Below are 14,604 nucleotides of genomic sequence, written 5' to 3'. Positions count from 1 at the left end.
GCACGTCTTTCCAAGCATGAAGAGAACAATCCAGAGGGCGTCTACAGCCAGACTATAATGAAAAGGACGAATACGAATCACACAAAACACGAAGAAACTGATATAAATTATATTTTAATTTTTAAAACGATATCAAAAGAAAGCCTCAGAAGAACAAAAAAAAAATAAATCCTTGTTGGATGCTTTTTGGGCCACAATGTCAATGCATTTGTACATACAGACACAAGGAGAACATGTGCGTGTGTGTGTGTGTGTGTGTGTGTGTGTGTGTGTGTGTGTGTGATGTCCAGTCCACCGCTGCTTACTGGTAATACAACTCCAGGTTCATCCCATCGTGAATCTCATCTGAGCAGCGACGGGTCAAGGGTCAATAGGACCGTTATAATGGGTGGGGTCTCTCCCTGCCTCGTTTGAAAGGATACAGTCTCCCAGCGTCACGTGGTCCTTGAAGATAGTGTACCTGGAGACGGAAAACGGGGGAGGAATGTGACACACGCCGCTGACGCCGAGCGAGCAGACACGCGTCCTGGCGGAGGCGGACACTCACCATTTCTTCAGGACGATTTTGTCCCACCTGGTGCCCGTCTGGGCCGCGATCAGTTTCTTTAGGTCGCCAATGGTGTCCTCCTGGCTGGAAAGGTTCTTCGAGTTAAAGCTTAAAACTCGAAACTGGAGTTAAAATCGCCTCCTTAACTCGGAGAAAGAACCGTTCACAGAAGGATACTTGCACTTGACTCGGACCTTCTTACCCAGGCGGTCATTACATACGACTTCAATCATCTTCAGGCCCCTGATACGAAAGTTGTGATTTTTATTTCTTCATTACAGTATTTATAACGATACAACAACGGAGGCTGAATAGCAGCTAGCCTTAGCTTTAGCCAAATCGACTCCTTTCCAATAAGCCTACAGCAATCCAGAATTCATGCAGCTATCGGACAATTATTAATTCACAACAATGATGGGGGAAAAACTAATCAATAAACTTTCCGGGGAAATACGAACCGTTAAAGAAATCAAATGGACTCGTGATACAAACGGCAGCCACACATTAGAGTCGCTTCTTACAGGCGGGAATGATGCAGTGACTCGGCCACTGAATCGCGTCAAAAAATGACTGACAGGACAAATTAACCAATGAAGTGCGCGCTCTCTGTTAATTCAACCTATGCCGCAAATCGTTGCGAAATGTCGCAGCATAACTGTCGTAAATAAATAGTTGTTTTTGGGTTTAGTGTTTTCGATATAAACGTTGCACATGAACCATGAGAATAAAGTTGACGTTTCTCGTATAAGTTTACTTTATTATTATTGTTATTATTATGCTTGTATTTGTTCACAAGACGAGATTCGTGAAATAAGTTTTAAAATTCGTCCACCACGCCTGCCGAATGTGCCGCTCTGTAGTAAAAGTGCAGGCAGCGCCAGGAGGGAAACGGACTAGTTAGCAGAGCGTTCGTACTCTTCCCAAAGCAACAAACCATGGCAGATGACGAGAAATTACCCTCCGGGTGGGAGAAGCGGATGAGCCGCAGCTCGGGTAAACGCACGGCGCGGCTGCGACTCGACAGGCGCGGTCCGGCTACAGGAGATGCGCTCTGCTGCAGCGCTGCTCCGGGTCTCATCCGGCCCGTTTACAGAGGCGGAGACGCCCTCTGCGGCGTCCGCAGGCCCGGCGTTTATACCCGCGGCGACCGCGGACCCGGCGTTTATAACCGCGGCGACCGCGGACCCGGCGTTTATACCCGCGGCGACCGCGGACCCGGCGTTTATACCCGCGGCGACCGCGGACCCGGCGTTTATAACCGCGGCGACCGCGGACCCGGCGTTTATAACCCTAAGTGACGAACATCTATTACTATAGTGATATATAACGACATAGAACATACGTTTCGCAAAGTAGGAAAAGAGAGTAAATGTTCATTCCATGTGCTGAAATAATTCGGCAGGCGCAATAAAACATATTTTCAGCGGACTCGGATCTTTGCAATATTTTATTTTAACCATTAGTTATGCAGGCATGTCAATTGTCACTAAACATATATTTCTGAAAATATGAATTATTACAGTGTGCCATGTTACATTGCTGCATTTAAGTAGTTATTAACACTCTGACCAGAGCAAAGGCCTCAATGGGACGATCTAAACCTTTCTTCCTTCAGGGAGGGTGTATTACTTTAACCACATCACTAACGCCAGCCAGTGGGAGCGTCCGGTGGGCTCGTCGGGTGACGGCCGTGGCGAGCCCGACAAGGTGCGCTGCTCTCACCTGCTGGTGAAGCACAACCAGTCCCGGCGGCCGTCGTCATGGCGAGAAGAGAAGATCACGCGCACCAAGGACGAGGCCTTGGATCTCATTCAGAGTGAGTAGCCGAGGACGCGGAGAAGCCGCCGCTCGTGTCTGGTAGACGTGGGCTCGTTGTGATGGAGCGGGACCACCGGGCCATACGTAACTTGGCAGTATCAATTCTCACGCTCAATTCTTCAGATGTGTGTCAGAGCAGAATATGAAAATTCTGCTGCGCTTGAGCATCTGATGGGCTTTAAAAGCGTTAAGGTTGAAGTTACTTTATTTAACAGCATATAGAGCTCATTTTTATTATCCAGTTGATTAATGTGTGCTTTGATATATATTCAGACCCCCTCGAATTTTTTACTCTGTAATATTGCTGCCATTTGCTAAAATCATTGAAGTAATTTTTTTTTCCTCATTAATGTACACACAGCACCGCATGTTAAGTGAAAGTGAAGTGATTGTCACTTGTGATACACAGCAGCACACGGTGCACACAGTGAAATGTGTCCTCTGCATTTAACCCATCACCCTTAGTGAGCAGTGGGCAGCCATGACAGGCGCCCGGGGAGCAGTGTGTGGGGACGGCGCTTTGCTCAGTGGCACCTTGGCGGATCGGGATTCGAACCCGGCAACCTTCTGATTACAAGGCCACCACCACTGCCCCAACTAACAGAAACAAAGAAAAACTGAAATATCACACGGTCCTACGTATTCAGACCCTTTGCTGTGACAATCGTTTATTGAAGTCGGGTGTCCATGTCTTCTGATCGTCTTTGAGATGGGTTTGATTCTACTGGCTGGACTTTTTATACAGAAAGCCACACCCCAGAGCAAATAAGAATCATGAACTCGCAGACAGAATTGTGGCAACGCGCAGATCTGAACAAAAAAAAAAAAAAAGGGAACTTAGGTTCCTAAGAGCACAGTGGCCTCCATAATGCTTATCTGGAAGACGTTTGGGACGACCAGAACCCTTCCTTGAGCTGGCCGTCCGGCCAAACTGAGCTATCGGGGGAGAAGAGCCTTGGTAAGAGAGGCGAAGGAAGAGCACCGTGTCTGAGCTCCAGAGATGCAGTTGGGAGAAGGGAGAAAGTTGTAGAAAGTTGGGGCTTTACGGCAGAGTGGCCCGACGGAAGCCTCTCTTCAGTGCAAGTTTGCTTTAAAAAAAAAAAAAACATGGAGGACTCAGAGATGGTGAGAAAAACGATAGAACTTTTTGGCCTTAATTGTAAGCGTGGAGAAAGCCAGGCGCTGCTCATCACCGGTCCAATAGGGTGATTTTCATACATTCTAAAAACTCTTAAGTGCTAAAATATTTGGCCGTCATCACAGAACCATCAAACGTTTTGTTGCATATAGTCAACAGTAGGGGATTTATAAAATATCGATACAGCAATAAATACTTTACGTGGTGATACAGGGACATTTTTGTATACAATTAAGTCCACCGGGTGGTGCTGTGGAGCGTTTAGCAGATGAGATGAGAATCAGGGTGCGACCTCCACTCCTGCAGATAATGAATACTAATGACATGGTCCTCTCCTCACCTGACCTAAACCCTACTGAGAACCTGTGGGCCCTTTTTAAACGGGAGCTTTACAGGGATGGAGAACAGTGCACCTCTCTGAACGGTGATCTGGGAGGCTCTGGTTGGTGCAGCACCAACTATTGTTCTCACTTTAACATATCTGAAATAGGACATTTTTATACACACGTGTATTCACATGACACGGTTTACTCTTACATTTCCTCTGCAAATAAATCAGGTTTCAGATTAATTGGCAGTGTAAGATTTTGGATTGATAGCACAGCATTCGCTCGATATTAACATTAATCCTCAAAATACTCACTTGTATAATAATTGTGTACACAATGTATATATCAGAAGGTTGCCGGTTCGAAACCCAAGGTGCCATTGAGCAAAGCACCGTCCCCACGTCATGGCTGCAGACTGGCATGGCTGCCCACTGCTCACCAAGGGTGATGGTTAAAAGCAGAGGACACGTTTCATCGTGTCACTGTGTGCTGTGCTGCAGTGTCTCACAATGACAATCACTTCACTCTCACTTCAACACATCAGTGGGGGTCTTAATATTGACATTTTCTGAATCTAGTATGGAAAAAGGTTTTTAAAGGTGCCACACCCTTAATCTTTGTGTGTCTGCAGAGTACATAGAGAAGATAAAGTCGGGTGAGGAGGAGTTTGAGGGTCTGGCGTCTCAGTTCAGCGACTGCAGTTCGGCTCGAAACGGGGGAGACCTGGGCACCTTTGGGCGAGGTACGAGTGATGCTTCCTTATTTAACCCCATGAAACACGCCTGCGCGCATGTCCATCTCTGACTGTCCCCCACAGGTCAAATGCAGAAGCCGTTCGAAGACGCTTCCTTTGCTCTGAAGGTCGGCGACATGAGCGGCCCGGTGTTCACCGATTCCGGAGTCCACATCATCGTGCGCACAGCATGAAGGGGCCTGCTGGGGGTCGAACCCACCAGTTTACCTCCCCACTCTGACCCCCAAAGAACTGTGCCAACACAACACACGTACACACACTAACACACTTACAAAATACAGCTTCCTTGAAATCCCCTCGATGGTGGGACATCTCTTACAGCAACATGGTTTCACCGCCCCGGGACAGCAAGGCGCGGCCAAGCAGAGCAACTCGTCCCGGCAGCTTTCCTCCCTCAGCCTGTGTGTGTGTGTCTCTCCCTCTCTCCGCAGCTGAAGGGCAGCCCTACATGTGCTAGTTCTGTCAACGATGATAATAAATCTAACGTGACCAGTTCCGTGCTCGTCTGCTTTGTCCGTGTTCGGATATTTCATGGGAAATTCCGCTCATCTTTGTCGAAACGTTGACTACGTTCTGAAATATCCAAATGTTCAATGAAATGGTATGCAGTGTATTCTGGGAGGCCCGTTCAGAACGTCTGTCTTTGGTTACTTAATCACAAGAGCAGAACCCAGGGGGCATTTGGGGATGTGATCACATGTGCACGCACCTAATAGCGATTCACTGGTGAATTGGGTAAAATCCCTAACGATTCAAGATTCGTATCAAGATTATACAGGGTGGGCCATTTATATGGATCCACCTTATTAAAATGGGAATGGTTGGTGACATTAACGACCTGTTTGTGGCACATTAGTATATGTGAGGGGGCAAACTTTTCAAGATGGTTGGTGACCATAGTGGCCATTTTGAAGTCGGCCATCTTGGATCCAACTTTAGTTTTTTCAGTAGGAAGAGGGTCATGTGACACATCAAATTTATGGGTAATTTCACAAGAAAAAAAAATGGTGTGCAATGGTGGTTTTAACGTAACTTTATTCTTTCATGAGTTATTTACAAGTTTCTGACCACTTATAAAATGTGTTCAATGTCACCAAACATTCCCATTTTATTAAGGTGTATCCATATAAATGGCCCACCCGTATAACAACGCTGTCAGTACTGTTACTGCTTTTATGTAGCAGCACAGTTGTGAATAATCCGTTTCAGAAGAAGGAAGCACAAAACTGAAGACACAGGACTAACTCACTTAAAGTTACGTAATAAACCACAAAATGGGCAAACGAGGCAAAAAGATTTCCAGCTCTCCAATGCAGGGAGTTTTTACGGTGACGGCATACAAACATATGTGTGGGTGGTATTAGCCTAGTGGGAAACGCACTCGCCTATGAACCAGAAGACCCAGGTTCAAATCCCACTTACTACCATTGTGTCCCTGAGCAAGACACTTGACCCTAAGTTGCTCCAGGGGGGGGACTGTCCCCTTTAACTACTGATTGTAAGTCGCTCTGGATAAGGGCGTCAGGTAAATGCTGTAAATGTAAATATCAATGAGACGCCGCCAAAGGAAGGATCATGGTATATTTTTTATTTACATACATTTACAAGTTGTCTGAACCAAAATCCATGTTGACCCCTAGAAATGACCAAGCCAAGATGTTGCACTCCACGTTGTCTCTGCATCTGAATACTGCGTGACTAGAGTCCTTTTCAGTGCAGCCCAGGTCCTGGTCCACCATGGATCCAACAAGTCCCAAAAGGCAGCCGATTGCTCCAGAATGAAAATTGAGCATTTTTGTATAGACAACCCTTTGTGGCTTCACTAAAAAACATTTGGGATGATAAGACTTGTCCTTTGCTAGAGAAATCAGTTCAGCATATGATGCTCTTGCCTGTGTGCGAGGACCTCGGCCGGTCCGTGGCATGGTCCGTGAGGAGCCTCCCACCAGTACACCACAGTCTAATACTTTGCCTACCATTAGTGCCCCATTAAAGGATCTGTGCCAGCATGCCGCCAGACATTTCCTGTCCTTCTGTGACGTAATTTGGAGCCGTTCTCATTAAATCAAAGGACAATTCAAGTATGACTTACTAGGCTACAAAGCAAGAGAACGTTGATCTGAACCATACTGATGGATCAGAGCGTTACGTCAAAGAAGAGGGGAGTGAAGAGGACAGCAAGGTCCATGAGGTCAGACAGGTTGAGAGAACATCCCGGATTCCAGAGACATGGAAGACGGTTATACGACGCAAAGACATTAGATGGAGAAGAACCAGTCAGAACTATCCTGACAAAGGGAGCGGCTGGCATCAGAACAACTGTCTCTGTGCAGAAGTGGGTACAGAGGTCAGATGTGTTTGTGAGCGGAATCGCCTGAACATCGGCATGGTGGTGTTCTTTGTATCAGTCTGAAGGCTTGTAGGCTTGTAACCTCACGGGCATCAGCTGTGAAGCTCTGGCCTCAGCTGTCAGATCCAAATCCTCAAACCCGAGAGGGCTTAACGTGATCGACAACGCACTGCAGGATTCAGGAGTCGAACTTCTCCGCAGAGAATCCGGACCGTGAACCGGAGACTCTAAAGTGGGTGCTGAGCATCATGTGATTCAGAAATGAAGCGTTTCTCATTTATTGCCATCTATCAGTTGAAAAAGCTGTGCTGTCTAGTGGCTTCTAAATTTTGACAGGTTCTCGAAAAAAACGTCAGGCCAATCTCCAGTTTAAGGGGTCCAGAAAAAAAAAGAGTGAGTGTTTAGTTCCTTTTCCCTGCAATGCAATCATCCACCACTTTTAAACGTGTACTCTAAAACCATATAATAAATGAGGGAATATCTGAAGTGCGCTGTATCTTTATGCCCAGGAGTTATCAACAGAGGAGGCCTGTGGAGAACTTGGGGCCTCCACGAGAGCCCACGTCACCAGCAGGGATGGGACGCCTCAGTGTACACCCACAGCTCCCCTGCAGGGAGGTTTGAATGTGTCACCTGGGACCTCTACGGTGCAGAGTTGGACCTTTGATGGACCTCACCCTGATCTCGGGTTGAACTGGAGGAGGTCCACCCGCCTCAGCTTTCTCTGTTTGGGGGATTCAGGCTGTGATTCGAAAGATCATGTCAAAGTTCTGCACGGGAAAGACAGCGGAGTCACACTGGTGGGGTGTGAGGTGACCCTCTTCCATGCCCAACTTTCCGCGTATATCTACTGCCAGAGGGTCCTCAGCTGGTAGAGAAGGTCGAACTACGAGAGGAAAGGAAAGGCTTGTTCATGCTCCTTCCCAGGCCTTCCGGACCACTGTGTAAGGACAGTTTTTACCGCCTTCCTCAGAAATCTCCCCAGACAAGATGAAGTTGAGACATAGTCGCATCACTATGGCAACAGACGGAGGATTGTGCTGACTTCAAAATGCACCTAACCAGTGTTGAAAGTGGAGAAAATGTTTGGGAAAGGGTCACGCCAAGAGAGATGTACAGCAGTCCCGGTGCACACAGGGAGCCCGACCTCAATCAGACAGGCAGGAGCTGCAGGAAAACACAAATCAGGCGGCAAAATATGACAGAAAAAAATATATATATATATAAATATATGTGTGTGTGTGTGTGTGTGTGTGTGTGTACATGTGTATATGTGTGTGTGTGTGTGTATATATATATATATATATATATATATATATGTGTGTGTGTGTGTGTGTGTGTGTGTATAACATACAGTTGGCACTGGGAGGTATGTCCGACAAAGGATCAAAAATTGATACCATGGGGGAATTGGAGATGGCAGACTGTGGTGAGATTGTGGACCTGATGGTGAAGAAGTACACATTGGAACGAGTGGGGGAAACAATTTTGTCTGTTTTAAAAGAAATGGGATGCCACTCATTTAGAGATTTCAGCTTTTGGTGTAACTAACACTTGATGGGCAGATATCAGTAAATTATAACCCATTGCTTATTATGATGTATCTGTACATTCCACAATCTGTACATTGTGGAATCTGTGCTTTCGTCTTGTGAATGGTACACATGGCAATAAAGACCGACCCCTTTCTACATTAAAAAAAATCTTCTTTAGTAATGTGTGTGTGTGTGTGTGTGTGCAATTATACAACAGACATCTTAAAATTATGTCTTTAGGTAACCATGTCATGTCCTTAAGCATTATAAGAAGTTATGTTTTTAGCTGAAAACATGTAGTTGCCTGAACATTCATTATATTGCCAAAGTATTGGGCCATTACACACTCATCGCGTTGTGTCATCTGCTTTTAACCATCACCCTTAGTGACGCAGTCAGTGATGCAGTGGGCAGCCATGACAGGGGCCCATCGAGCAGTGTGTGGGCACAGTGCTTTGATCAAGGGGACCTCAGCTCTGGATTCGAACCGGCAACCTTCCAATTACGTGACTTGTCTGCCCTATCAGAGCTTCAGCTGTTCTGTAAAGGTTCTCCCAAGTTTTGAGGTCAGGCACAGATGTTGGATGAAAAGTCGAAAATGGTTGAACTCGTTGTTTGTCTGAAAGGCGACGTGCTGACTACTCTGGACATCACAAAGGTATTAATACATTGAAAGTGTATTTCTGATTGCACAAAAATTCAATAGTCTTCATTTAAATATTTTAAAATGCCCATTAACAATCCAACTAAATGTGAAAAAAAAGGCCCAAAAGAGGTGAGAGAAACTTACCCGTCAGTCACATTTACATTTAATGCATTTGGCTAGACGCCCTTATCCAGAGCGACTTACAACGTGCTTCCATGTTACCATCGATGAAGTGATCAGTTCTGGTTCACTAGGACCCCCAACTATGAATACAACCTTTTTATTAACTCTGTTGTAGTTTCTATACAGTAGACAGACAATAAGAAGGTTACAAGTTCATGTAAATATTCTCTAAAGAGGAAGGTCTTGAGCTGTCGTTTGAAGGTGCTCAGTGACTGAGCTGTTCTGACCTCGAGGGGAAGTTCATTCCACCACCGAGGGGCCAAGACGGAGAAGAGTCTAGATGAGTGTCTTCCTTTTACCTTCAGAGATGGAGGGACCAGGCGAGCAGTACTGGAGGCTCGGAGTATACAAGAGGCAGTGCGAGGTGTAGTAAGGGCTGTGAGGTAGGAAGGGTCAAGTGTGGGGGGTGTCAACTGTAGGGCCTGTCAAAGCCCATTGAGACATACTGTATGCGATTTTGGGCTATATAAGAAATAAATGTTGTTGTTGTTGTTGTTGCTGCTGCTACTCCATGTTTGGCTTTGTAGGCCAGCATCAGTATTTTGAACCTGATGCATACAGCTACTGGGAGCCAGTGGAGGGAACGTAGCAGAGGGATGATGTGGAGAACTTGGGAAGGTTGAAGATCAGTCGTGCTGCTGCATTTTGTTACCTGTCGGAAAACGTTTTTGCCAAAACACTTGAAAGTCTCCCTGACGTAGAACAAGGAGCACAAATCGAGCGATTTAACAGAGTGAAGTCGACGGACTCAAAGTACTGCTCTGCAGCAAGAGAGGAAGAAGGCCATAATAACAAACGCATTTTGAAGCAGGCAGAGCCGAACACGCCGTCGCCATGGCAACAGGGCACGCGCGACGACGTGCGCGCGCACGACGTGACGACATTAATGCTCGACGTTCCAGAATATACGCGGTCGGAGCGGACGGCGTGCACAACATGTCCAAGGTAAGCGGGGTTTTTTTTTTTATTATTCTGTTTTATTTGCCTTTTCTTGGCGGGGTTTAAGGTGTTTTTTTTTTTTTTTTTTGGTTGGTTGGTTTGTTCTGTTCTGGTGAAAACGAGAAACGGCAGCTGGGATGCGGCTGGCATTAAAAAAAAAAAAAAAAACGGCAGGATTATCACTACAGTGGGGCAGCGGTGGCCTGGCGGGTTCAATTTACATCCCATTCCAGTTGCACGAGGGTAGTAAGTGGGGTTCGAACCTTGGACCTGGTTCACAGACTGGTACCTGTGTTCGGCTACTGCTGGGCCACCCTTACATGCAGAGGACTCGTTTCGTTTAGGTTTTCGTTTTTTTTTTTTGGTGTGTGTGTGTGTGCTGTCTATCACAATCCCTTTCAAAAACCGTATAATATGACTGATGAGGATGATGCTGATGAGCAGGTGGCTTCACCAAGAGCTACGGATCATGTGACTCGCGCAGTGAAAAGTCAGTATCATCCTATGTTTCATGTAGTGCTAGTATGTAGGTTCACAAATTTCACACAATCTCATTCTCTCATTGGCTGGTTTATTCCCGTATAAAGTTGCTAGGATGCCATTACATTGTTTTGCAGTTTGTCGCGCGCGTCACTTTAAATAAAGTTCGTTTTGGCGTGCGTCTGACGTCACACATACTGCTTTTCATAAGGAAAGGGGGAAGCGCAAGTCCAAAATGGCCAGCTGCGGTGGTCTCCACGCCCCTCCTGAGAAGCTCATGAAGCTGTCCGTGTTGCTGGAGGACTGCAGCACCATCCTGGGCCTGAACGGGACCTTCACCTTGCAGGAGCAGGGGGCCCGAGGTGAGAGCTGTAACGTACAGCGGTTACACCATGAAGCCAGGCCGGACCGGCTCTTCGTTATTGTTATAAGTCTAATCATTTCCAATTTGCTCCTGCAGCGGGTCGAGTTGCGAGCAAGTGGCAGGGAAAGGAAATGCGCTCACACAAGACGGCCAACAAGACGAGCCCGTCGCCACGACGGAAACATTCCGTTACCCTGGAGGACATTTGGAGGTAAGCTGTCTCTTATTCATATTCAGTTTGGTTAACAAACTGGTAACTCTGTTCCTCAATTAGAAGAATAAAAGCTGCATCTTTTAGGAGTCAACCATTAAAATTCCGTATGAAGGTCAGGGTTCCAGCGGTCATTTAAAAACCTGGAAGAGTCATGGAATTCGAGAGTTTTCCAGGCCTTGAAAAGCTTTGGAATACGAAATAAACATATAAAGTAATGGGAAAGTCTGACTGACACATGAGGGTATAATGATGTACACAGTTCCCCGTAAGAAACATTTTACCACATTTACAACAACAACGTTTAAAACCTCGGAGAACGTGTGGTCGTGAAAATTTGGGGAAAAAAAAGTCCTGGAAATTCTTTTGTAAAAATGTGTAAGAACCCTGGGTGTGAGTGTAGGGTCACCTATGAACCAGAAGACCCAGGTTCAAATCCCGCCTACTGCCATTACTACACTTAACCCTGAGTGTCTCCTGTCCCTGTAAATACTGAGTGTAAGTCGCTCTGGACAAGGGTGTAAATGTAAACGACATATGTGCTATGAAATGCAGGGAAATGAGTGAGATGACCGCCGCGATCTGTGACTTGAAAAGGCTGGTGGCCGAAAACGGCCACGCCATCGGCCAGCTGCAGGAGAAGTTGGACGGTGTGGTGGGGGGCGGACCGGCTCGGCACCCCGCAGCTGACGACGTCCCGCTCGAGCCGCCGCCGGTGAGTAGACAAATTGCATACGAGTCTGGTGCTTCTGGGGGCTTCTGTCTGGTCTACATTCTGTGGCCGTCCTCCTATGCACACGTCTTGTCTTTTTTTTTTTTTTTTTTTTTTTTTTTTTTTTTTAAGGCAATAATCCCACAGATTCACCAAGATTTGGGAGAGGATGTTCAGAGCGAGATGGCACCTACTGATGAGTACGTCCACAAGCATATTGCCTGTTCGTAGAAACGTTTCAGCCGTTACGAAATTAATCACCTTGTAATTGAACACATTTTATTCGACTGCAAGTTTATATATTAATGCGCGCATTTACTGCACGCGTAACGTGATTCTGTATTTCTGCCGCAGTATTAGTCGCGACGAGGATGGGGACTCCGCGATGGGGACTCCAAGCGTCATTGACGAAGCCGTGAAGTGCTCTGGAGAAAGCCAGGGCGCAGAGGACGTTTTAAGTAGGTCTGAGCAAGTGTGTAAAGCATCAATAGAGAATCTACGGAACTGTGCACCAATTTTAAACCCGTTGCAGCAAGCAATTCGGTTACCGTAACGAAAAAAACATTGATTTACCTAAACTGTTTATGGCTGAATGTCCTTGTTTTCATCCAAAAAGTTTAATTTTGTGACTCTGTACAACTACTATTGTTCTCAATCTGTAGACATTTGCTCATCTGAGATCATTTGTTAGTTTACAGAGCTGGGAGAGACCGACACCCAGTTCTTCTTGAACATCTTGACATATGAACATTATTACCACTTTCACTTTTTTAATCATTTGTATTTGTGTTTTACACTTTTTCCCAACTTGCTGTTTGGAATAAACTCATGCACAGTAATACATAAGAGAACATTTAAATGTTCATTCTTTAAATGTATTTTTTTTATATATATATATATATATATATATCTCAACCTTATATATATATAAATAAATAAATAACGGAAACATTCCGTTACCCTGGAGGACATTTGGAGGTATATAATATATATATATATATTTTTTTTTTTGCTACAGATGCCTGTAACAAGGGTGTTGAAGACCTAAAGGATGAGGAGAACCCCAACAACAACGAAATGGAGAAAAAGGTTGATGAGCAGACATAATGGGGTATGTACCAATTTAAATGCAATCATTTTTTATCAATAGTTTATTAAAATCCTGTTCGTTCAACCTTCCGTTTTGGTTAGACCTCTTTAGGTCTGGGCAGCCATAACATGGGCTGCCCTGCAGATAGATAGGTACCACAAAATGTGATCTTTATTATGAGGTAAAATCGTGTTTATTGGCAAAGTAGGTGAGTGAACACGTACAAGGAATTAGATTCCGTACAACGGTGTCTCTCAAGCAGTATAAAACAACAAGAATATTCAATATGATTAAATATTATATACACAAAAATACAAAGAGTACAGATTATTCAGCTCTGTAGTTATACAAAGACCAGAGTCTGGAGATCAGACACAACCTGACAAGGGGGTACAGGGGTGGTCTTCCAAGCCTACAGTTAAAGTGATTTGTCATTGTGATGCACAGCAAACTGCACACAGTGAAATGTCATCTGCATTTAACCCATAAATCTTCCGATTATGGGGCTGCTTCCTTATTCCACATGTGTTCATTCATAGTTTTGATGCCTTCAGTGAGAACCTACCAACATAAATGGTCATGAAAATAAAGAAAACACTTTGAATGAGAAGGTGCGTCCAAACTTTTGGCCTGTACTGTACATGCCATTGGCTTAACTGGACTCATCCATTCATGTTTTTAAAAGAAGTAAACTGTTTAACCAATGTGCCAAATCCTACGTTGAAGCAAGCAAACCAAACACCCAATTCAATACAACCCAATCACGCAGCGTGTAATAAGCCCACCATGTTGTGAACCGTTTTCTCACGCTTGCCTGGCTGCTTTCACACAGAATATGGCAGAAATGTCAAACGCGTTTCAGAGTGAGAACCCTCTTTACATTTCAGCTCGGCGGTGGGAATGGACCGGATCAGAGCGCTGCATCTGATGAAGAGTGCGAGGATGACGAGCAGCAGCAGTGTGTGTGTGTGTGTGTGTGTGTGTGTGTGGATGGACTTTTACACTGAGACACGGTACTTACAGTTTCAAGTTAATGTTGACGTTTTGCACTGTGTTTAATGTTTTAATGAAATTTATACAGGCGTATTTAGTTTAGACGTTCTATTTTCACCACGCTCCTGAGGAAATAAGCGGTATTCTGAGTTAGACGTGTCCCTTTTTTTTTTTCGATGGTTTTAATTGAATATCTTTTCCAGTCTTGGCACATATTGAATTAAATTAAAATGCTTAAACAGCCAGATTTCTTGTTATTTGTTACAAATGTTCTTCAGATAATCTAGTATAACGGTCGGCCATTTTGGGAGATCATGGCTGGCCAGGAAGTAGGCAGAAATCAGGAGTGGTGGTAAAGGCGACGTGCACAGTGTCAAGGTTCTTGCCTCCTTCTGGAACCAGGTCGGCATGGTGGACAATTAGCGTGACTGCGTGGTTGATCCAATTTTTCCTATTAATAATCTGAGAAGTCTTATTCATTTGGGATTAATTTCCCATGAGATCAAAACCATCCA

General features: G+C 45.2%; 3 protein-coding genes across 3 annotated transcripts; 2 read left to right on the top strand and 1 right to left on the bottom strand.

The window, feature by feature from the left end:
- Positions 1-95: 95 nt before the first annotated feature.
- On the bottom strand, positions 96-1,101 carry ubl5 (ubiquitin like 5). The gene is made up of 5 exons (XM_028972553.1): positions 1,006-1,101; positions 725-790; positions 548-631; positions 423-460; positions 96-345 (listed from the first exon to the last, which is right to left on the bottom strand). The coding sequence occupies exons 2-5, from the start codon at positions 778-780 to the stop codon at positions 302-304; spliced, it is 222 nt and encodes a 73-aa protein (XP_028828386.1). The 5' UTR covers positions 781-790; positions 1,006-1,101; the 3' UTR covers positions 96-301.
- A 311-nt stretch (positions 1,102-1,412) lies between these two features.
- Positions 1,413-5,082, top strand: pin1 (peptidylprolyl cis/trans isomerase, NIMA-interacting 1). Its single transcript, XM_028972528.1, has 4 exons — positions 1,413-1,540; positions 2,163-2,363; positions 4,464-4,574; positions 4,650-5,082. The coding sequence occupies exons 1-4, from the start codon at positions 1,483-1,485 to the stop codon at positions 4,757-4,759; spliced, it is 480 nt and encodes a 159-aa protein (XP_028828361.1). The 5' UTR covers positions 1,413-1,482; the 3' UTR covers positions 4,760-5,082.
- Positions 5,083-10,134: 5,052 nt separating this feature from the next.
- Positions 10,135-14,264, top strand: LOC114785839 (uncharacterized). Its single transcript, XM_028972473.1, has 8 exons — positions 10,135-10,245; positions 10,931-11,081; positions 11,180-11,294; positions 11,850-12,009; positions 12,139-12,206; positions 12,361-12,464; positions 13,025-13,117; positions 13,984-14,264. Exons 1-7 carry the CDS (start codon positions 10,135-10,137, stop codon positions 13,111-13,113), a joined length of 798 nt encoding a protein of 265 aa, XP_028828306.1. The 3' UTR covers positions 13,114-13,117; positions 13,984-14,264.
- Positions 14,265-14,604: the final 340 nt, after the last annotated feature.

This window comes from Denticeps clupeoides, chromosome 3, assembly GCF_900700375.1.
Source record: "Denticeps clupeoides chromosome 3, fDenClu1.1, whole genome shotgun sequence".
NCBI classification, from domain to species: Eukaryota; Metazoa; Chordata; class Actinopteri; order Clupeiformes; family Denticipitidae; genus Denticeps; species Denticeps clupeoides.
This window is presented reverse-complemented; position numbering and strand designations above follow the sequence as displayed.